This window comes from Ictidomys tridecemlineatus, chromosome 16 (assembly GCF_052094955.1).
Source record: "Ictidomys tridecemlineatus isolate mIctTri1 chromosome 16, mIctTri1.hap1, whole genome shotgun sequence".
Taxonomy (NCBI): Eukaryota; Metazoa; Chordata; class Mammalia; order Rodentia; family Sciuridae; genus Ictidomys; species Ictidomys tridecemlineatus.
In genome coordinates, this window is record NC_135492.1 from 21,075,394 (window position 1) to 21,099,988 (window position 24,595).

General features: G+C 34.9%; 1 protein-coding gene across 1 annotated transcript in view; it reads left to right on the top strand.

Moving 5' to 3' along the window:
- The window catches only part of LOC144371242 (transport and Golgi organization protein 1 homolog), a 91,139-nt gene extending 69,628 nt beyond the window's left edge, over nucleotides 1-21,511 (top strand). Inside the window, exons 11-30 of the mRNA XM_078033655.1 lie at nucleotides 2,463-2,591; nucleotides 4,890-4,911; nucleotides 5,835-5,923; nucleotides 6,164-6,241; nucleotides 6,329-6,439; nucleotides 7,528-7,599; nucleotides 7,779-7,883; nucleotides 8,527-8,649; nucleotides 8,748-8,853; nucleotides 9,856-9,911; nucleotides 10,000-10,090; nucleotides 10,262-10,400; nucleotides 15,090-15,191; nucleotides 16,054-16,114; nucleotides 16,230-16,265; nucleotides 16,341-16,408; nucleotides 16,528-16,628; nucleotides 17,894-17,970; nucleotides 19,548-19,698; nucleotides 20,707-21,511. Coding sequence (XP_077889781.1) covers nucleotides 2,463-2,591; nucleotides 4,890-4,911; nucleotides 5,835-5,923; nucleotides 6,164-6,241; nucleotides 6,329-6,439; nucleotides 7,528-7,599; nucleotides 7,779-7,883; nucleotides 8,527-8,649; nucleotides 8,748-8,853; nucleotides 9,856-9,911; nucleotides 10,000-10,090; nucleotides 10,262-10,400; nucleotides 15,090-15,191; nucleotides 16,054-16,114; nucleotides 16,230-16,265; nucleotides 16,341-16,408; nucleotides 16,528-16,628; nucleotides 17,894-17,970; nucleotides 19,548-19,698; nucleotides 20,707-20,984 — 1,995 coding nt within the window. The 3' untranslated portion in view covers nucleotides 20,985-21,511. The remainder of the gene's footprint in view (nucleotides 1-2,462; nucleotides 2,592-4,889; nucleotides 4,912-5,834; nucleotides 5,924-6,163; nucleotides 6,242-6,328; nucleotides 6,440-7,527; nucleotides 7,600-7,778; nucleotides 7,884-8,526; nucleotides 8,650-8,747; nucleotides 8,854-9,855; nucleotides 9,912-9,999; nucleotides 10,091-10,261; nucleotides 10,401-15,089; nucleotides 15,192-16,053; nucleotides 16,115-16,229; nucleotides 16,266-16,340; nucleotides 16,409-16,527; nucleotides 16,629-17,893; nucleotides 17,971-19,547; nucleotides 19,699-20,706) is intronic.
- The last annotated feature ends 3,084 nt before the right edge of the window (nucleotides 21,512-24,595 follow it).

Below are 24,595 nucleotides of genomic sequence, written 5' to 3' on the forward strand. Positions count from 1 at the left end.
TATGTTGCAAATATTTTTTCTCAGTTAGTCATTGTCAAACTGCGTGTGTGTGTGTGTGTGTGTGTGTGTGTGTGTGTAGCAGGTTTAGATACAGCCAGGAAAGATTTTTTCAATGAGGCAGGTTTTGCCCACTCATAATACATAGAAAATTTCACTTAATATTTTCTAGTACTTGTTTATTTTCTATTTTTACATTCATGTTTCTTATCCATTTGTAGTTTATCTTTTGAATAAGTAGAGAAAAATCCAATTTTATACTTTTCCATGTGGTAACGCTACTTATTAGAAAGTCTACTTTCCCCAAACTAACTTTTATTGTACCCCAAATGTCCAGTTGGTTCTGTTTCTGGATTCTCTATTCTGTCCCACAATCTCTATGTATTCCTGGGCTTGGACGAGGGTACATGAATTAATTATATAGTCTGCCCTCCCTGTAACCTTCATTGCTCTTCTTTTTCAGTGCTTTCCTGCTTATTCTTGTTCTTTTGAATTGACTATATTCAACTTGACGACAGATTTTTAAAGATCCACAGATGTTCATTTCCTCCCCAAGTTAAATGTCCCCAGTTTCTTCAATTTTTAGCACGTGCTTTTCGGGCTATTCATGATTCTGTTCTTTTCCACAAGTCATGCAACCCTAAAATGTGGCATCCAGAAATGAAGCCACCGGCGTGGGGTGATAATGACATGATTCCTTAGGGTTAGGCTTTTTTAAAAAGAGTGTCATCCACAATTGGAGAAAGTAACAGGACTAGAGTGAGCAGGGAAGGAAAGCCCAGCAGTAGTCTTTTAGAAGGGAGCAGGAGAAGCTTCTCCTCTTCTGTCTGCACTTTTGGGGCAGGTAGGTACCTGGTGTCTCAACACATTGACAAAAGGGTTTTGCTCTGGGAGGGGCTGGGAGGCCTGACTTTCTCCTTTTTCCTAGTCTCTGCCTATAATCCCCTTCTGCTAGTTCCCTGGCTTCCTCCAGGGCCTTCTAAATCGCCGGTCCTCTCCTAGTTCCGGGGACAGGTGAGCCTCTTTCCTTCTGGAGTCCTTTCATTTGGACTCTTCCGCTTGGCTCTACTGGCGCTGTCCCCCGCCGGGCTCCGCAGTTGGTTCTTCCCGCTCCCCGCCACGCCCCTCAGCATCCTCTGTCTGCTCACTGCAGTCCACCCAGGGGCTTCCTCTGATGACGGGTTTCACGTGCCTTGGGCGGAAAGCGCCTGTGGTGGAGGAAGGCAAAGTTCACTCCCAGTACCCGCCCCCTGCGCTGGGTCCTACTGAAGTAGGAAACGGTGAAAGAGAGGGTCCTGTGCTGTTCTGCAGGGAAGCGTCGCTTCCACTCAGCTGTCCCTACACCATGGACTCAGTACCTGCCACTGTGCCTTCTGTCACTGTTTCCCTGGGGGACCCAGAGCTCCTGGGACCCCTGTTGGGTGGCTGAGTTCTGGCAGAGTGGGTGCACTGACTGTCGTGGCGACGGAGAAATGGAGTGTGTCAGGCCCAAGGCAGGCAGGACGTGACTGTATGGTTAAGCGAGGCCAGTGAGAGTGTACTTGAGCTTTCCCCACTTGCACTTTTTTTTTGACGGAATAGAGGTGACAACCTCATGGTATGTTCTGAAATGCAGCCAACAATCCAAACAGCTAATGTTACTACAGGTCTTTTCCCTAAGGAGACTGCTGGGGAATTGGGCCCAAGTGACAGTTATCTCCTATTACGTGTAGAGGGCAGTGAAAACAGGGAAGAGTAGGCAGGTGTTTACTGCACTGCCTTTGAGCAACCATTTAAAATTAGGCTCTGAATTTTATAGAAGGATGTTAAATTCAGAGAAGTTTATCTAAGCCAGTTTTCAAGAGTTGTCTGAAATTACATGTCACGTATCTGTATATAAGAGTGGAATGGAAGTAAGATTTAAAATCTTATACATATATCGTCATTGTTTTTATTTGTTGCCATAAAATTAATTAGTTCTTTCATATATTTAAGTTTTGTCTTAAATGAATATTTTAAATTATAAAAACCAGGTTATCTAAGAGAAAAGAATGATCCAGAGGGATTCTAGCCAGGTGTTAGACAATGTGATGATATAGGGCCTGTTACAAACTGGAAATGTATGCTCAATTTAAAGTATTTAGATTCGGGCTGGGGTTGTGGTTCAGTAGAGCGCTTGCCTAGCATACATGAGGCACTGGGTTCGATCCTCAGCACCATATAAAAACAAAACAATGTGTCCACCCTTAAACTAAAGATACATAAATAAATATTTTTAAAAAGTATTTAGATTCATTATACTTGAAAACACTGGAAGCAAACAAAAAATATGAGACTGCCAGTATCCTCTCTCTTGAAGAAGCTATTGGAAAATATTGAGGAGGTGGATTTCTGATGAGGAAGTTGGTTTAGAATTGCTATGATTCTTTGTGACTGTTTTGTTATAAATTTAAGGTTTCCCATTTCTTCTAATTTGTCTGTTTAAGCTGTTTACTACATTGCCTGATGATACTCAACCTGGGCCTGATTTTTATGGACTACCATGGAAGCCTGTAGTATTCACTGTTTTCTTTGGGATTGTATCCTTTGTCATTTTCTCTTGGAGAACTGCTCTTGTGAGTAAACTAACTTACTTATACCTTAGCACATAAGCACAAAGATTATTTTATATAGTCACTGCCCCCCCCTTTTTTTCTTTTTCAATTGCTAAAACACAAAATAATGGTTTAAGTCAAACTAACATTATAAAATAATTTAGTGTGGGTGCAGTTGGTAGAACTGGTAATTCTTACAGCCATCCTGACCAGTAGTTTCATATGTATCAGAAGTCTTAAAAGTGGGATAAAAGATGGGATAGGTTAGATAAATATCCTTTTATGTAGCATATATGTCTAGTAATCTATCTTAAAGAAATAACTATGCTTTGAAGATTTTGGTAATGTTTTTCAATGGAACAGTGTATTAGATTGAAGACTTAGCACAACATAATTCATTTAGGGGTTATTGTATGTTCGATTAGTGGAATAGTAGGCAGATTTATTTATTTCAAAGCTTTGAGGTACAGAAAATGCTCACAATTAAATGTGAAGTGGGAAAAAAAAGCAGAAACTAAGATTTAAATGTTGATGAACTGTATGTTAATATAAACATACAAACGGGGAAATGCTGCAAAGAAATACAGTAAAATGAGAAAAAGGAGATGATATAATTTTTCCAGTCTTTTATATAAATTTTTCCCAGATTTTATGATTTGATCATATGTACAGAAAATACCTTTTTATTTGGAAGTATAGATTATGTGTTGTCCAAAAATCCATTAAATGTTTTGTTCATTAAGGTTTTTTTTTTTCCTGAGCAGAATTAGTCTATCTCTGTGTATGTGTGTACATATATGTATAAGTGTGTGTGTGTGTGTGTGTGTGTGTGTGTGTGTGTGTATATATATATATATATACACACACACATATATATATATATGCGCTTATACATACTTATGTTTGTACTGTAGGTCATTCTGTTTCATAGTTATTTAACATAATTGGAAGAACATTATTTTAGGTAAATGGACTTTGCATATGAAAAGCCTAACAGTTAAAGAGGCCAAAATCATTGGATACAAATCTTTTCAAATCTGAGTGTTCTTTTTCTGATTTCTTAATTATTTCAGACATATCATTGTTAAGATAAGTTTCCTCTCCTTGTACAATTGAGTGTAAAATCTCTTAAAAAGTATTCCCTTCTTAAATAGAAGAATTGTTTGCCTGGATTCCTGTGAGGAATTTTCTAATCTCATTGAACTTTTTCTCAGCTAAAAGTAAAAAGGAAATAGAAGGATAAAGAGAAGGGAAAAACATGAAAACATTTTATATTTCTCTCTCTTGTTTCTTTCATTTCAAGAACCCTGGTACCTGTTTCTCTTTTCACTAGGTTATGTGGGATGTGGTTCCTAGCTTGTTGCTCCTCAGTTTCAGCATTTGACTTTAAAACTTTAGTCTCCCTACCTTAGATGACTGCTTTTATGCTACTTCCCATTTTCCTCTGTTGTCATTTTGAGTAAAAGGTTAGCAAGGCTATGACATTAAAGAAATGTTCATTTTTTCTGTGTTGGAGTTTTCTGAATGCAATTTCCTGTTACGAAGATCCCCTGGATGATCCGTGGACACATCTGAATATCCCATCACCATTTATAACATTTGAAAGGACAAGTAATATGCTAAGTTACAAAGAAATTTAGTGATGTTTTAAAAAAAATTCTGCTTAGGTTTTATTATCAGGTAGTTTATTGCTGTTTTTTGGAAACGATTGTTTTTGTCCTTTCCAGAATATGTTAATTGTCATTTTTCTTATTGCTTGTGCATTTTCTTCAAGCAGTCTTTCCTTTCAGATTTCTTGCTATATATTTAGTGATTTGCAGAAATAAGATGATGTAGCCTCTTAGTTTCTAAATTCAGCCAATAGCCAAATTTAAATTGGAGTTCTAAGATGTTTTCTGGTGAGTGAAAGTGGCATATCTTAGTACAAAGATTATGCATTTAATATTGTTTCCTCAGATTTCTTTTGAATAGTCATTGTTTCTAGACTTTATCCTGGTTATTTAGAATTGTCAAGTAAATGATTTTGAGTATACACACACACACACACACACACACACACACACACATACACACATCTTTGCTGTGAAATAAGGTACATATCTTAGTGTTTTTATGTCAGAGGCTATTTATGAAATATCACTACCAATTAAATTTAAAAGGCTTGTTAACCTTTACTTATTTTTAATCCTATAAATTATTATCCTGAACCAGAATGTTATTAAATTCTCACTTGGTTATGATTCTGACTGTTGTTTTAGGAATGCTGTTTCTATTGAGCAGATGTTTGACATCAAATTTAATCTTTTTTCTCTCTTCTAGGTAAAAGATAGAGTATATCAAGGTAAATTTTTAGGTTTCTTAAACTTGTAATAACCCTTTGTATTGGTGTTTGATGTGTGTTTTATGTATGTCAGAAGTAGATTCAGTGACTTTTAATGTCTATTATCTTTTTTACCTCCTGAAAATTTTACTATTCCTAGGTTGCTAGCATGGATAATAGAGTAGATGATGATGGTTCCAACTCTGAGATAGGAGATAAAGAGGAGGAACAAATTGTGGATAGGGAGATGATGATAAGTTTTAATTTGGGGCAGATTAACTTTGAATATTGATGTAATGCAGATGTATTACATTTGAAGAGTATTTCTATGCTAATGATTTAATCATGCATTAAGTAATTGAGTAGATAATTTGAAGAATGGTAATGTGAATCAGTATGTTTTCATTTCTGTTTTTCTTTGCAAAGAATTAAATGATTCCATTTTCGGAAAAGAAAGTGTTTTGAGAAGGGGGGAATATCAAGCTACAACACTTTACTGTATTTCCCATCTGTGAAATAAGCTTAAATTGAAATATCATTTTGGATGAGAGGGGTTCCTGGGATTGAACTCTGGGGCACTCTACTGAGCCACATCGCCAACCCCCTATATTTAGAGACCAAGTCTCACTTAGTTGCTTAGTGTCTCGCTCTTGCTGAGGCTGGCTTTGAACTTAGAATCCTTCTAGCTCAGCCTCCTGAGCCACTGGGATTACAGGTGTGCACCACTGCACCCAGCAAAATATCATTGTTCTTATATTTTTCTTAAATTCTAATAATTTTTATACTCTTATTGCTAATAAGCATAGATTGCTTTTTAAAAGCATAATAGTTATGCTAAGAAGTATTTCCTCATAGTACCATATAACATGTCTTTGCTTTTAGTAGATTGAGTAATTGAATTTCATTTAGTGATTGTAATAATCTTGTGTATTTCCCCCTTTTAGTCAATGAACAGCAAATTTCCAAAAAGGTGAACAATTTCATGAAAGAAAATGAAGAACTAATGCAGAAATTGTCAAATTATGAACAGAAGGTATAATTATTTTTTTCTTTCTTTCTCCCTTGGTTCTAGCTTGAATCATTCCTACCTGTTTTAATTTAAAAATCATATTTTAAAATTTTTGTTTCATTATTTCCTACAAATCATCCAAATTCTAAACAGTCATATGTATTAAGTACTGCTTTCTTCTGGAAAGGGTCACTTGTCTGGAAGTAACTTGTATGGTAGCACTATAATTTGTGTATCTTAATTCTGAATGCTTTATTTACATAGATGAAGGAATCAAAGAAACAGGTCCAAGAGACCATGAAACAAAATATGATTCTTTCTGATGAAGCAACTAATTATAAGGTAAAAATCCCTTCTTTGGGGGGAATTACATTCTAAACTCAAAAGTAAATGTAATGAGTGAGTAATCTTGACACCTTTTTTTTCCAGGATAAAATGAAGCTTCTTGAAAAAGCTAAAGAACTTCTGGATGAGGGAGCTAAAAGTCTTCATGTTATGTTAGAATCTGAGAGAGAACAGAAAGCTAAGAATCAGGACTTGGTAAGAGTTTTGCTGCTAAGTATTACTGCAATTTGGCTTTTGAAATATTTTGTAAAATTGGTTAAGTTGAACTTAGTCCAGCTGTTAACTAAAGTAAGATTAGGAGTCAAGGAAGTTGAACCCACTTCTGCCCATTTTGTGGAACTTTTAAGTACTGATACAACAACTTAAAAAATTTTTACTTACATATTTCATTTTCAATTTCTATAAGTTTCTGTAATTACATAAAAGTTGCAAAAGATGGTAGAGAGTGTGTTCTGAAATATCCTACCCCCAAGTAAGCTTGATCACCTAGCTGAGGTAGTATTTATCAGATTTCTCCACTGTAAAAATTCTTTCCAATCCTTTTCATATTGTATTCTTTGGAAGTTACCATGCACAGCCCACAGTTAAAGTATGAAGAGTTACAAGCTCAGGATGCAGCTCATGGTAGAGCACTTGCCTAGCATGCATGAGGCCCAGGATTCAATCCCAGGCATTGCAAACAAAGATTGCAGATTTATGTCCACTTCCTTAAGGAGCAAGTATCTTTATAATTTTTTTGGAATTCTTCTGTATGTGAGATTAGTCTATTCTTCCTTAAATTTTATCATTTTTTACTTATGATAAGAAAATTTTAAAAATGATCTTAGGAAATTTTTTTCTCTATCACTAGAAAAAAAATTACTAATTTGAACTGGTTTACTTGAAACAGTAATTAATTAGTTAATTTTCTATGCTTTAAAACATTTTATTTACTTATTGCATTATGATTTTCTATACTTTGAACTTTTTTTCTGGTTATCTCATAAACAGTAAGGTTGTGGATGCCATGAAATATTTATGACTTCATTTTCCCTCATCTCTTTCAGTTTTTGATTTTTTGCTTAGTCCAAAGCTGGATCCCTTGCATTTACCTGAAATGTAATGGGATGGCTTGACAAAAATTTTGTTGTGTTTATCTTTTTTAGTATATATATGTATGTGTACGTACACACACACACACACACACACACATACACACACACACACACACACACACACACACATATATCAGTATTTCTACTGAAATCCTAATGCATATTTTGTGTTCTGTTTTCACCTGGCAGATAATGGAAAATAAGAAATCTATAGAGAAGCTTAAAGATGTCATTTCAGTAAATACTTCTGAACTTTCAGAGGTAAAGCTGCCAACTATTGCTAACGGATATTAGTACTACATCTTAGTTTTGTTGCGGACCAAAAATTTGAGGTGTGCTAAAATGTGCAAAAAATGAGAACTATATGATGTCTTGTTTGGGAAAGTATAACTTTGTTTCTTCTTTGGAATTAATTCACTAACTGTAGTGTTTTTCATTAGCTTCAAATTCTCCTTACTGAAGCTAAGCTTCATGAAGAGAAGGTGAAGTTGAAATGCTGTCAGCTTCAGAAAGAAAATACCATGCTTAAGAAGGAGAAAGAGCAGGTAAAGAAAATTTGATGTCATACATAATGTAAACTAGAGAAGTGAATATCATTATCTTGTATCTTTCTTGGATCTGTTTCTGAGGTAAGGAATTTTCATGTAGGACCTTTTCTAGATATGCAAAGTTTAAACAATGCTCCCCAAATTGAGTGCATATATATGGTCTCCATCTGTTTTGGATTTTTGGATTATTGCTTTTCTTATCAAATGTCAATCAGTTATTAACTTGCATAGCCTCAAAGAAACTTTTTAAACCAGAAAATTAAGTATTTTATGATCCTCTTTTGAATAGTTACTGATTCACCGGCCAAGGGAAGATTACATGATAAGGAATCTAAATTTAGGAGACAGTCATATGTGCCCAGCCATTCCTGCTGGAGATAAATTATTTGAATTGGCAGCAATTTTCTGGGAAATGCAATAAACAGGCTCAACTTCCTGATAGCTCTGATGTTCTTACTGCAGCTGTGAGAGTTGGGGCCACTCTGCCCTCTTCCTTAACCAAGGTCTCAACCCCCTCGATTGAGGCAGGCCACCGAGGAGTATGGCTCTCTATTTCTTTGTCTAAGTCTTGTAGTCCTGATATATCCAGTGCAGAAACCCCTCCCTAACCCATAGGAATTCATGTGTTTTGACTTTTCAGTTGCAGCAGGAAGTAAAAGACTGGAGTACATCACACGCTGAGCTCAGTGAACAAATGAAATCATTTGAGAAGACCCAGAAAGATTTACAAGTAGCTCTTAGTCAAAAAGATGATACTATTAATGTAAGTTTATACTCCAAATACATGTTTCATCTCATGAATTCTCCTGAAATCTTCTGAATTAAAATCGAGAGTCTTCCAACCTTTTGCTTCTTTTCTAGGCTTTGACTAATCACATTACACAGTTGAATCGGTTTCAATGTGAATCTGAATCTGAGGATCAAAGTCGAGATGAGTCAGATGAATTAACCAATGGAGAGTTAGCAGGTAAGATCAGTCTCAGGGAGGTTGAATCTTTTTGCTTTCCTGTCTTTAATTAAGTATACAGATGCCACTTTTCAGCTGGCTTAATTTTTTCTTAAGCTTCAGGGTTGTAGACACATATCACTGGATCTATAGATATGTCTGTTGCATTGGCAGAGGTGGGTTGTTGGGGTATAATGTAGCAATAGGCATGTGAAGAACACTGACTTTTTCTATCCTATTGAAAACTAGTAAGTACACTGCAGCTACAATAGTCATATCCTATACCTCTAAGTATTGAACATTGTACAGTAAGAGAAATTTATTTCTTAACTTATGCAGATGATAGTTGATTTTGATACTCATCATCTCTATGGCTCTGTGGTTTTAAGGTCCACAGTCAGTCCGGAGGCAGTTGGAACCATAAACTAAGGCTGTGAGAACAGAGGCTAGAGACTATCAGAAAGCTAGAGAGGGAGTGTAACAGTGTTTACTGATGAGGAAAATATTTCCAGATGTTTTCTCCCAAGTTGGATATTGCTTACATAGCAAGTATTTCAAACCACACCTGGTAGTAGATTCAGGGAGAAAATAGAGGATTGAATCTTTCTAAACAAGACACTTATTGCCCAGGTGAAGATAGATCTGAGAGAGAAGAAAAGCTTTTATCTTACAAGAATAGCATAGATAACATTTTAGTTGTGCAAACTAGAAATTCACCTTTTTTTTAAGACAGACACAGTACTTTTATTTATTTTTATGCTGAGGATCAAACTCAGTGCCTCACACATGCTAGGTGAGCACTCTACCACTGAGCCACAACCCCAGTCTGAAATTCACCTCTCTCTCTTTTTTTTTAAATCTAAGCTTGCAATTCTCTTAAAAGTCATTAGTCTAATCAGTATAATTATTTAATTGATTTTTTTCTTCCAGTGTTTGAACACAATCATTCTTTAGTTTAGGGAAGTTAGGAGAATATAGAGTTAAAAGTAAGGAAAGAAAAAGCTAAAGTCTTTTGTTTTTTAGGTGATCGGAACGAGAAGATCAAAGATCAAATTAAGCAGATGATGGATGTCTCTCAGGTATAGTTCTTTGTAAGAGTCCCATAGTACCTGTGAATTCTTCCTGTGCCTCACTTTTAAGAATACCTCTCTTTTCTGCAATTTTTAGACAAAAACTACAATATCAGCAGTTGAAGAGGATCTAAAACTTTTACAACTTAAGCTAAGAGCCTCGATGTCCACAAAATGTAATCTAGAAGGTGGGTTCTTCTTGAGAAGAAATTGCCATGTTGGAAAGACTTAAAAATTTATTGGAAAGATAAAGAATGGCTTCTTGCTTTCATGCTTTTTACTTTTCTTGGCACTACTCCCTCAAACAAGTTCTTAAGTCCTTGTACACATATAGAGATAAGCTGTTTTATTCTTTACAGACCAAATAAAGAAATTAGAAAGTGACTGCAATTCACTACGGTCTTCTAAAGTTGGACTGGAAGAGGAATGCAAAACTCTTAGGCAGAAAGTGGAGATTTTAAATGAACTCTACCAGCAAAATGAGATGGCACTAAAAAAGTAAGATTTCCATTGTTTGTTATTGTTATCATTGTGTGAACTAACAGATAATTTTATCTAGTAGAGATTTGTCTTTTTTCCTTTATGTTTTGTTTCCTATAAGTTGCATTTTTCTTTCCATCATCAGTCTTAAGAGTCCTGAGGTAGTTGGGACCATAAACTAAGGCTGTGAGGACATCGTAATCAATTGTCAAATTCATATGAAGGCAAGAAGTGGTAAACTGGTATTAACAGTCACTGATGTGGAAATACCTCTCAAAGATCTAGACCCTTTCTATGATCCCACTATTTATTTTAATTTCCTTTCATTGTGATTAGTTATGTAATTCTAATATTTTGAACTTGTATCTCTAACTCTGGACCTTTAAAAATACTGAGTGTTTTGGAATGACATGTTTTAGTAGAATAAAAACTTCAAAAAGGAATAATATTTACTTATTGATGGTACAAGTTTTGGACTTGAGTATCTCAGATGTTCACACTAAAAATTGAACTGTGGCAAGGATTTTAGGAGTTACGATTACAGAAGTACTTGTTTGTAGTATATATTTATATATTAATCTTCTCAGTGTGGAGCTAGTTATTTTTTGGAAGTTCATTTGAAGTTTTTAATCCACAAAAATTCTTGAATTCTCTAAAAATAGTTTTTTTGTGTGTCAGATTTTATTTGTTTGCACCTGATTTATTAACAAGATATATATATATATATACAGACCTTCTTATAGACCTAACTATTTTTAGGTATTTTGACTTCTGTTGCCTAATTAATGCATTAAATATTGAAACCTTTCCATTAACTTTTCTAAAATTCTGTGATCTCCAAGCGACCTTTTTAGAATCTCAAATTTTTGTTCAGGCCAGTTCTAAATGCCTGGCCTGTTTCAAAGAAACATTTCTCATTTTATCACTTTTTTTTTCAAAAGAACACTTGTTTTCTCTGTCCCTACAAGTAATATGAATGACCTAAATGGCAATTAATTTTCTTTGTAATGCAGTTAAATTGTAGCACTATTTTCCTCAACTCCTCCAAAATTCATTCAGTCATCATCTGTGGTTTGTACTCTTTTTTTCTCATCCCCAGGTACTATGTTAGTTCATGCCTGTGTCATCTTTTCTGTTTCTAACCTAGGTCATCTGTCTTCATTCTCCATTATTTATATTTTTATATAATTTATTTCAAATTCTTAGTAATTTTCTCTATAGCCGCTTGAGTGGACTTTCTAAAATATAAGTCTGTCCATGTCAATATGTGCCCGTGGTTTATGAAGAATTTGCTTTCTATTTGATGACCTGTTCTTTTTTTCTTCCTTGTATCTTTTTAATAGTTTAAATATTTTTAATTATTTTCCTCATCACCTGTATAAGCTTGATGTAATCATAAATTATAATGGAATTATAATTATATAATTATAATTATAATTTTATTCATCTTCTCATAATTTAAAGGCCTTGGTATATATTCTGGATTTAATAAAAACCTGACATAGATTAATAGGTTTATTACTTGTTTTTATGGGCTTTAAGTAACTCCTGAATCAGATAACTGTTGTGGCATCGTATGTTAGTACTTCATATACTGTGAACTCCACAAGACATTCATTCAGTTTATACACATATTTAAAGTTTCTGTAGTTCTGCATTCTACACTGTTGGTTTCTTATTTGAAATTATTTTCATTCTATTTGAACATTGTCCTTTAATGATAGATTTGATTAGTGTATCAAAGTAGTACAAGGATAAACAGAGAATAGTATTTTATCCACTAAATATTGCTACCTTTATAATCTGTATTAGGTTGACATGAACTTCATGATTAGAGTTAAAACCAGTTTCCATTTTTAAAGGATCTTTCTTTTGGCTACTGAATTTTGACTGTTACTTAGTTTTAGCAATTTGAAAATATCCAATTAATTACCATCTGTTTTAATTTTTTTTCTTTAAGGAGTCCATTATCATTGTTGTTTGGTTTTATCTCCCTCCCCTAGTTCCTGTAGTCATTTCTCTCTTTTTTTAACAGTTGTATTGGGAAGTTCCTAGGTGTAGTTTTCCCCACCCCACCCACTTTTTCCTCTTGCAGTTATGTTGCTTGGGACCATTAAACATTTCTTGAATTTTCGAGTCTTTTTCTAAATGTTGATTTTACCTCATTCTCTCTTCTGATTATAATAATGCATATTAGAATTTGATTTCCCCTGCCTCCTACATTCTGGATTTACTTCTTCTGGATATTTTCTTCTGACCTGTCTTAAAAGCGGTAGGATTTATTTTACTTCCCAAATCTGATGTTAAAATCATTCATTGAGTTTAGGATTTTAAAAAGTTCAGGGTTTAAAATATTATTTTAGTTGTAGATGGACATAATATTTTATTTTATTTTTTATAGGATTTTTTAAGAGAGAGAGAAAGATAATTTTAATATTTATTTTTTAGTTTTTGGCGGACACAACATCTTTGTTTGTATGTGGTGCTGAGGATTGAACCCGGGCTGCACACATGCCAGACGAGCGCCTTACTGCTTGAGCCACATCCCCAGCCCGACACAATATTTTATTTATTTTATGTGGTGTTGAGGACTGATCCCAGTGCCCCACACATGTGGGGCACGTGCTTCACCACTGAGCCACAACCCCAGTCCTATTTCAGTACTACAGCTCAAACCCAGGACCTTGAGCCATGTGCTCTACTATTGAGCTACCTCCCCAGACTCGCTCTTTCTCATAAGGGACTAGTGTCTTACTGCTTTCCAAGCTATCTTTAATCTCATCATTCTGCCTCTGCCTCCAAGTATCTTCGACTGTATGTAGGTCACCACACCCAACTATTTCTTGGTTTTATAGTTTCTAATCCTTTGACAAAATTCATAATCTTTTTTTTCCTCTTTTTTGGTGCTGGGGTTTGAACTCAGAGCCTTGTGCATGCAAGACAGCACTCTACCAACTAAACTATATTCCCAGACCTGAAATTCATAATCTTGACTTTACTTTTTTGACTATATAAAGCACAGTGATTTTAAAACATGTGCGGTTAACCCCATTAGGTGGTTTCCTTTTCTGTGGGATTTTTTCTCACAGAATTTTGTCTTATGGAGTGCCTGGTCAGTTTTGATTGGCTAACATTGTTGTGATAATTATACATGAAATTTGAGGACTAAGATGAAGTTATCTTCTTATAGAAAAGTGTTGAGGTTACTTGAGTAAGATTGTCACTTCAAACTTAGTCAGCAATTAAGATAATTCAAAAATGACTTGTCTTTTCAATGTTTCAGTATTGTTACTTTTGGATTTTTTGCCTGTTCATCACTTAAGTGTGCAGTACTTTCTAATCTAAACTCAAAGGCTAGGGCTTTTATTAAGGGTCCCTTTATTTGTAGCCCCAAACACTTCTTTTTTCCTCTAAGCCCAGGAATTTGATGAAGGCTTAGTTCAGACTCATTATATCTTTGTGTTATCTTCAATATGTGGGTAAACCTAGGAGAAAAGTACCTTAAAGTGCCAGCTTTACTTGTAATTCTGAGATTCCTTTTTCTAATGGATCTTGGCCACATACATATATCTTCACTGCCTTTTTAGCTTGTATCCTTTCAAACACAATTTTATATTCTTATAAAGATGTTTTGATTGTTCTTAGTGCTCTCAGACTAACTCTTTGGTAATTGGAAACAAAATTCTCTCTGTCCTTCAAGATTCAGTTTTCTCCATATTCCTTCTTAAGCCAGTGGGGAAAATTATTATATTCCTTTAGGCGTCATTTATACCTGAAACAGTGAGCTCTTTTATTCTTTAGCATCTTACAAGGTAACTAGTATATTATAGCCACTCATAAAATACTTGCTGAAGAATTAAATGAGAAGCTATATAAGAATATATAATCCCCTTTTTCTATTTGGTATCAATAATTCTTTTTTACTATAGTTCTTCTGATTTATGGAAAATTAAGTTTCAAGTTAATTATCTTTTGAATTGGAACTATGGCTAAAGTAGTACAAGGATAGCAGAAAATAGTATTTTTAAAATCATTAAATGTGGCTACCTTTGTCTCAGTAGATGAACATCTTGAGTTTCATGATCAGAGTTAAAACTTGTCAGTAGATAATACTCTGATCGTGGGTCAGTTTGGCTTCTTTTTCTGGTTGACAGACATTATCAAAACTCAGATTTGTCTTTTTGCTTAATTGCAATTCTTTTGAAATATATATCTAAAGTGTGAAAAATGTTCTGTGTCTAATTGCATAGCTAAAAGACATATTCTAGAAGATTTTTTCTTTGATTGACTATATCTTTATTATGGTACCAGTCTTGGATTGAGAAAAGAGTTCCTCCATGACAAAGATATACTTAGTGTCCTACCCATGGCAGAAACGAGAAAAGAATTATCCCTTGCTTTATCCTAATATGTTTAATTATGTTCGGTTTATCAGTCCTGATCTTCCACATTGAAGTAAAGTGAGTTTTTATTATCTTACACACAGGAGACTTGCCCTTGGGGCACATGTTGTTTTCACATTTATTTTATTTACTGGTAAATAGAGAATTAAGAGGAAAAATTAGAAAATGTAAGTGATTTGCCAGAGTTTGATTTACGAAATTGCAGGTTTGAATTCCTATTTTATGTGCCTAAGCATTTTATAGAATTGTGGGAAGTGATATTCACAGAGAGAAACTTTTGATTTGATAACTGGCTTTATTTTAGGAAAGTGAGCCAAGAAGAATATGAGAGACTAGAAAAAGAGCAGCAGCTGTCAGCTGCAGATGAAAAGGTGGTTTCCGCTGTACAGGAAGTTAAAAATTACAAGTGAGTCAGTTTCTAAAGGAGGGTGTCAATGTCTAATAAACTAGTGGTGGCTTTCTTTTTTAATCTTTTTTTACATTATGTAGATAGAAGAAAATAGCATGGAAGTATAAATAACGAGAGGATATGAATACATTCAATTCACACAGGAGAAAAAATAAATTTCAACTTTACAAATGAAAAATGTTAACAAAAATTTACTTATACCCAATGGGCAAGACCATAGGGAACTTGGTCAATGCAAACAGTTCTGGGGGTTTTGTATGTTGTAGTAATTCTTTAAGAAATCAGTTTGCTGTGTGATGTATCAAGACCCACAAAAGTGTGGCATTTGATAGACCTTGGAAATCTTTTATGGATATAATTTGAAAAAAAGAAAAAAAGTTTTAAGGAGGAAGATATTTCTAGCAGAATTACTTGAGAACACACTGATGAACAGTTAAGGAAATTATAATTTATCATTCAGAATCTCTAGCAATTAAATGATAAAGAAGTTATTAGTATTGGGTCTTTATTTTATTTTATTTATTTATTTATTTATTTTTGGTGCTTTACTACTAAGCTACATCCTTAGACCTTTTTTGTTTTTTTACTTTGAGACAGGGTCTCAGTTGCATAGGTTCCCACTTAATTGCTGAGACTGACCTCGAACTTGTGATCCTCTTGCCTCAGCTTCCCAATCATTGGGATTACTGGCATGTGGCATTGCACCTGGCCTGTAGTATTAGTTTTGATCACACTGGATTCATATAACTATAGAAATGTTTTTCTTATGTATGATAAAGTCTTTAAAAGTATAGCTGATGGAATAAAGGGAAAATGGTCAGAAATGTTTCAAATGTTATTCAATTGTTGTAATTCTTAGGCGGAGAATTGAAGAGATGGAAGAAGCATTACAGAAAACCAAGCACTCTTTTAAAAACCAGGTAGTAATTAATACTGTCCTGTAGTTGCAGAATTTCTTGATATCTAATACAGACAATTATAGGCAATTATAATGAGTCCCTAAAAACATATTTTTTAATGTATTGTCTTTTTCAGATTGCTATGCATGAGAAGAAAGCTCATGATAATTGGGTAAGATTTTTCCCCCATTTCTTTATTTTGTGCATAGCCTACTGCTACTGAATTTGAATATTTTCTCTTTAATAGCTCAAAGCTCGTTCTGCAGAAAGAGCTATAGCTGAAGAGAAAAGGGAAGTTGCTAATTTGAGACAGAAGTATGTGATTTTGGTATCTTCCTATATGTTTTATAGTGTTTTAAGGTTATGCTAGATATTATCTATGAAGGAATAGATTGCTGTTTCATAATTCAGTCCATTCTTTCTCAATATTCAAGACTATTGGAAATGACCCAAAAGATCGCAGTGCGTCAAGATGAACCCGGGATTGTAAAACCTATGCTGGGAAGACCAGATTTACAAAATCCTCCTCAGAGAGGTAGGGGGCACTTTGTAAAAGGAGCTATTTTATTTCTTGGTGCAGAATGTATGTAAATTACTTTTTATTTCTGTGTGTAATGGTTATGAAATAATCTGAATGATTTGCTAAAGCAGGAGGTGAGGGTTGGTGTCAGGGAGAAGGCTGCCTTAAAGTAGTAAGGTCTTTAGGTCCACTGAGCCATAATGGCTCTTTTGGTCCATCCCCCATGAGTGGTGGAGAACGTTCCCCTCCACTGACAGCAGAGCCAGCTGGGAGACCTCCTTCTGCTACTCTTAATCAAAAAGATATGCCTAGAAACGGATTTGGTGAGCATTCACATGTTGCTTTATAGTAAACTGCTTCAAGTTTTTTTTTTCCCCTTTTGAATATTCTAATGAAAACATTGAATTTGGGCCTGTACAATATATAGAAGATAATTTCTTACTTTATCTTAGTGAATGTTTTCTGGAAAATCTGTTCTAGAATAGAAAACATTTTTTTTTCCTGGAGGTCCCTGTATTGTTTTTTTCTTTTAAATTTTACACTGCGAAGTGTAAACCTTTATCTTTAAATTAAATCTCTATGGTGTTCCTTTCCCAAATATTATAAAAGTAGCCTTAAACTTTATGTAGCATACATATTTCCAACATGAAATACTGAATCTTATTTCAAATTCTAAATAGGACTGTAGTCTTGGTAAGATTGGAAGTCAGGTTATACAGACTAAAGAAAAGCCAGCCTACACATACTTTAAGTCTATAGCTTAAAGTTTAGGACCAGTACTTATTAATCTCCTGTTCTATCAACCCAAGGCAGTTCTTTATTTTACTTAAGTCTCTTCATAAATTGTGATTTACGTATTGGGCAACCCATTTAAAAAAAATTTTTAATTGTAGATGGACATGATATCTTTATTTATTTTTTAAATGTGTGCTGAGAATCAAACCCAGTGCCTCACACATGCTAGGCAAACACTCTACAACTGAGCTATGACACCAACCCCTGGGCAACCCATTTTTCATGTTGCTTTCTAGTTATTGTTGAACCCTGACCTGTCCACCAGTGGTTTATTTCTTCTGAAAAATACATACAAGGGCTCTGATCTTTCTTTCCCAAGGTCAATGGATGGACCTTTACCTCGTACTGGTCTTCTGAGGCATCTGGGAAACCCGTTGCCTCTGGTAAAGGGACCAAGTAATTTCAAAGAATCTGTAATTGTGGATGGAGAATTTTTATTCTTTTCATGTTAGAATAGTCTGAATCCATTCTTTGATCTCTAACAGACTCAGGATGTGGTCCAGCTCACATGAACAGCAGCTCCAGAAGTTCTTCTCCAGCTAAGGTGACGAATGAGGGCAAGGTAAGTTCTGTAGTTACTGTGAATCATGTGGTCATGCAGGAACATGTAGCTTTCCTACAGTACTTGCTCTTTGCTTTATCCTTCTTTGTGTTCTATTTGTACTATCCCATTTGTTTTTTAAAAAGCAAACTGTTCCCCAAGAACCTGAGACCCCCTCAGTCTCCACCCTTACTTCTTTGACTGAGCATCCAGTTGGAGTAAGTACTTAGAGGTTGAGAACTGAATTGGGTTTTATTCTGTGCATTTATGGGAAGGATATTCAGAGCATGACACTGATCTTGTTTGCTTTAAACTGCATGCAATATTGAGCTTACTTTTCTCTTTAACTTGGGAATGTTGCTTAAGTGTGTACAACTATAATGAACTACAGAATGTGAAAAGTTATCACTCTAACTTTATATGGTGTTTTGTGTTGAATGTTCTAAGGCAAAGTAAATTCATTATAAATTATATAATTCATCATTTTTATTTTTGTTTGGAAAAATGTTATTTAAGAATTCCTCCATTTGTGCAAACCCTATTTTGAGTGATTTGAATTAGATTGGTATCAGATTTTCTGTGAAACAATGATCATCTGAAATGACCTCTTGAGCCAGTCCCAAGAAATGGTCTCATTTGTTCACATAAGTGTATTCTCTTGTAACTGTGTTGCTATTATATCTAGTAGGTCTTCTGCAGCTCTATAATAAAATAAATTTTTAATTGTTTAGTTTCAAACCCACTACTCATAGGAAATGATAAATCAATATCTCAAAAGGTGTACAGTAAATGAAAGTAAATATTAAAGGCTTGTCTTCCTAATTTGTGTATATAGCACTGTGATGGAAAATACTTCTCAAGTTCCAGTGTACATATATTCCAGGAATATACATCTCTGGAGAAGTCTAAGGGCAGCTTAGATAAGACCCCAAACCCCTTTGTAGTAGAAGATTTAAAAGAGAGCAAAGACCCATTGTTAGAGAGGAATAGAGGTGGGAAAAGCATGGCTTGGAGGCAAACCTGGGATTGAGTTCTTTAATATGCAGTGTGGCCTTCAACAAATTATGATATCCCATTTGCTTTTGTTCCCTCTTATTTAAAACAAGACAGTCTACTTAAAGATCTCAGAGGTTGAATAATATATGAAAGACTTACTGAAGATATAGTAGAATAGTAGCTATAATTACATGAGTAGAGAATGGATTTTTCATTTTATTCTGTTCATTCTTAATATGGAAGTAATGAGCTATTGTGATGAAAGGGAAGTGATGGGGATGGGGGGACTCCCTTTGAAATAGATTGTAGTGAATACAGCATGACATACTGGTCAGAAATCACCTCTGTTAATAACCCCTGCCAGTCCTCTTGCCTTTCCCTTTCCTGTGCAGATATAATCAGTAACAAACTGCTCCCTCTTGTGGCATCCTTCCAACTTCTGTAAGCTGTCAGTGGGAATACACAGGAGGGGTGGGTAGAGTTTTGTTGCACTGATGGTGTTCTCTGGACAGGTTTTGGGTTTTAGCTTTTATAGGTATTGGTACTTTGTCTTAATACATAGGAATTTTAAAACTTAACTGCTTTCAAATCTTAAATTGCAGGTTCATATGGCTATGAAAGGGCCCCCTCCTTTCTCAGGGGTACCCTTCATGGGACCCCCGATAGGACGGCCTCCACCACCTCCCATTTGGTATGGACCGCCACTTCAGCTCGGTGGGCCTTTTGGGCCTCGGCCAATTCCTCCACCATTTGGTATGATGATCTGAACAGTAGTGATTGACTTATAAATCACATTCATCTTCCACTTCTATTGCTTGCTAAAACAGTTGGTTGCTATCTCAGGTCTTAACAATGAAAGGATAAAGCTGAGTACATTTTAACTTTTCCTCCAGTTTTCTGGGACATATGGGACACTACATAATCTTATACTGAGATAGGCAATAGCTATCTCTCATAGACAAGGATAAGGGGCTATATACAGAAAAGCCAGAAATATTACTTCTGCAGATGTTTGTTGAAAATCTGCTGATATGCACTGCAATAGATGGAAAGGTGGATGAGACGCATGCCATAACTTAAAATTTTGTCACAGATATGAAAATCCTATAACATAAAGTTTGTAATCACCCATAATGGAAGCATAAGCAGTAGGTTATAGAATATAGAAAAGGAAAAGTCAAACCCTCCTTACCTTGAAAAAAGTCAGAGGGAAGTGTTAAAGAGGATTTAACAGTGACCTAATAAATGTTCCTGGTTTAATTAGGTGGCTGTGGAAGGCCTTTTCCAGGAGGGCATGCGTGCACCTTGATTCTGATGGCATGTGTAAAGTCCATGCTGAAATACTTCATGAATTTTTAATGGATACAGTAATAGATAGTGAGATTTCCTTTTATCAAAATTTCTTTGATGTAGTAAAGTTCTTATTTCATAATCTATCATCTTGTCATGGTAATACTTCCAAATATAAATGGAGCTCTTGTGAGATAGAAATAATTCTGCAATTATATAGTAGGGAAAGAAAAAAGACAAGCCTGGAGCTAGGTAGAGCCATGTTAAATCCTTAATATGTTGCTTCATGGCTGGTTGGTCAAAGGCTATAACCTAAACTTGTTCCATCTCAGTTTGCCTCATCTGGCAAGTCAGGATGTTCACCAGCTGATGTTCTAGGCTTGGGAGAAATTAAAGACTATATTAACATACTTGAAATCACCCTAGTTCAGAAATTTCTGGTATTTACATAACTTCCTTTTTATTTTCCAGGTCCTGGTATGCGTCCACCAATAGGCTTCAGAGAATATGCACCAGGTGTTACACCTGGAAAATGGGATTTGCCTTTTGACCCTCGTGATTTTTTTCCAGGACCTGCACCAGCACCATTTAGACCTTTAGGCTCATTTGGCCCAAGAGAGTACTTCATTCCTGGTGCCCCATTACCACCTCCAACTCATGGTCCCCAAAACTATGGGCCACCACCTGCTGCAAAAGACTTAATGCCTTCAGGCTTTAAAGATGAAACTCCACCTAATTCTCAAGAGTAGTGAGGGCTGTTCACAGGCCTTAAAAACAGGGCCCATAAAATTAACCTCTGACACTTAGTCAGAGTTAAAGGATTATTGGCTTCAAAATATAAAAGTTTATTTTAAATGGTTTATGTTTTCAGAATGAAGCTGCCTTGGTGCAGTATACATTTTGAGCCAAAATATTTTCCCCCTAAATATCCCCCACTTAAGCTAGAGTATCCTTCCAATTTAAAAATGTGCAATAAGGAATACCTTTGTTTTAGTTAATGTAGCATATACAATTGCTAAATGATTTAGAATGTCATAATTATGGACATTTCCTGTGGAAATGCTTTAAGAACATGTATTTCCATTATCCTATTATTAGTGTATTCCAGTTGATAACAGAGAAATGGTGTTTTATAAGCTTGATATTTTTTCTCTTTCAATATCTGGTCGCAGAGACTGTTGGGCTAAAAATGTTTACTCAAAGATCATAAACATCATTTTCCTTCTTGCTGAAGTTCTTTGTTGTAATAGTTCATAAAAATTGTTTATTAATATTTCCCAAGTGTCTATTGATTCATTGGATCGTCATGAGATTTTGTGCCATTGGGGAAGCATGTAAATGCACTCTCAGAACTGAAGATAGTGACTTGGCAGCATATTCCCTGTTGCTCACTGTTAAGGAGGCTGGACCTTGGTCAACTGTGGACTTCTACAGAGGATTTCTTTTACTTGTGAGAAGTCTTGTGGCTCTATTTTTGTAGCACATTCATGTACTTTTTTCTAACCACTGTCCATGTGAGAATGCTTTTCTGAGAATGAGTTTACATTAGTAGCAAGAGCTACTGCTTTTGCCATTATTGCATTGTAACAGTAAAATATAAGGTGGTATGTTGTGTCTATAAAAAATAAGGAAATTTCTTTTTAAAAATGTACACAACACACTCTTCTCTTTCCCATACCTTCCCACTGATTTTCAAGGAATATGATAAAAAAATTAGAAAAGTATAATCCTCTAAGAATGAATGAAACTCTAAGGCTTATAATGTCTTTACTCAGCAACTACGGGCTGAATTAAATTCTTTTTTTTTTTGATAGATACTCAAACATATTTTATTTAAAAAACAATTAAAGCAAGTCCTGGATCTGTAACTACTGTCTTTAAAACAATGTTTCTAAGAACTAGCTCTCCAGAACTGTAATTTTAATTACGGCAATTTTAACAGTACATTTTAAGAGGTTTAAGATTTAAATAAAATTATAAAAGCCTGATACTTTTGTTTACTGCTAGACCATATTCTTCCATTCTTTTAAATTCTAGAAAGTAATAGGATTGTTGAAACCTAGAACATAACATATCATTGTTTTTTTATGTCCCCTAAGTATTCTCAAAATAGGGGCAAAAGCTTCAGTGTGAAACAAAATCTCTGTGAAACAAAATCTCTAAACTACTGAAGATAACTCAGAATAAAAATGAATTCTTCCTAAAGGACTCAAATTCTATCTACATAACCTCCATTTAATATTAGAAGCAGCAGCTGTGTGTAAGAGGAAAACCATATAATAGCTTATGCCATTTTTAACCATGTAAAATAAAATTTAAGTCACAAACACATTTTGAATGTATCTTTCAACCTCTACAGGACACAAGGCAATGCTGAAGTTACTTAACTTCTAATTTTAAAATAGCATTTAAATAAAGGTGATGTCAGCTAGGAAGATAGATTTTCAAGAAAAGGCAGATTTATTATTTTATTCAAAGCAACAGTAGTTTTCCCTCTAAAGCCTTTTTTGTATTTATTCTATTAGTAAGTTATAATGTGTTCTACGTAGTTTATCTGAGCAGTTCTGAACCCACCCATAGTTGCCTCTCCTTACATCCATCTGATTGATTGTACCACTTCTGTAGCAAAGCCCAAGGTAGCTGCCCATATACAGGTTGTGTAGAGAATACTGTCCCTTGATTCAAGTATACTTTTGTATCTCAAAAGTTTTAGAAGTCCTCTCCAGCAAGTTGTGTTTGAATTTAGTTACTAAAATCATTTCATTTGTGAAGCAGTAGTGTTTCAACCTGAAAGTATTATTGCTATAGTTGTAATTATTGTCCAGTAACTCATCTCCTCCCACACTAGAAAGTAAATTTAAACAACTAATTTGTGAGATACAGATTGCTTTGTGTTAACTGCTTCAAGATAAAATCACCTTTTTTTGGGGGGGGGAGGTTTGGTCATTCAGGTCTGAATTAAAGCTAAGCTGATGACAATGTTCAATTTAAGTTTGTTTAATGCTGATGAAAGACATTCATACAAAGCATCCTCTTTTTTTTTCATATAACCCCATTCTTTGGTGGAAGCTGGGGTTGTGGCTCAGTGGTAGAGTACTTGCCTAGCACAGGCAAGGCCCTGGGTTTAATCCTCAGCACCACATAAATAAATAGAGGTTAAAAAAAGCATTCTTATGTGAAGGATACTAAATGTTTCTTCATATAAATTATCACTTTGAGGGGCTGGGGTTGCATGTGAGGCACTGGGTTTGATCCTCAGCACCACATATAAATATAAAGGTACTGTGTCCATCTACAACCAAAAAAAAAAAAAAAGGTTTGTTTTTTTTTAAGATTATCACTTTGATATACATGTTTTATAGTATGAGAGAACAGAAAGAACAATGTATCCGTTTTGCTACATTTTAATAGCAGATTTTAAGGGAGCAACATCAAACATCAGTAACATCAAACAAAAAGGTACTGAGTACTCCACAGGGTACAGACTGCTGCCAAGCACCTTGGAAAGTTTACATGACATGGAGAAGATGAGGCCCTACTCTTGAGAAGTTTACAGTCTGGAAATTTTGACTACTCAGAGTTTCAGTTGAGTGAACATTTTATTAAGGCAAATTCTTCATTTCCTAGAACTACTGTAGACTGAACTATTTTTGCACTTGTGAAATTAACCCAATCCAGATGAAAGAAAAGATTAAATTTGGTTGATAATTCTTTCAGGCTCATATAGTTTTATGAGTCTAGTAAACAAAACTGACCTAACAGACAACTGAAAAATTAAAGACTAGATCTCTTGAAGTGCAAGGGCTAAAACAACTGTTATTTGTTTTAAAAAGCAAACGGATGGTATGATTAGGGTTTACACTAGTTTAAAAATAGGCCAAGTATTGCATTCCCTTCATGCACTGTTCATTTAAAATAGTGAATATTAAAATACGTGGGTTCTACATGTAACCCACAAAAAAGCTCCTCACAAATCTTTATGTTCTGTGTATCAAATATGCACCTTGTGTACTATGAAAGTTTTATTTATGTCTCATCAAGTTAAAAGTAATGTAAATAGTGAAATTATAATAGGCTAATGACCTGCATATTTTTATATGAATGTCAATATATCTAAATAGGAAATAAATGGCAGTCATATCTACCTATATTAAAAAAAATAAAATATCTTTCCAGGTTTTTCATACTTGCCGAAGTCTGGCTTGGCACAAATCAGGAGCCACTTGTCAAAAAGAAACTAACTTTATTTTTAGAACTACAAACGCAAAACAAAACAGCTCCTCAGGGAAAAAACCCTCAGAGCCCAACTGCCACCACCGGCTTCCACAAGCCTCTCACCCCCACACCAGCCTCTCAGCCT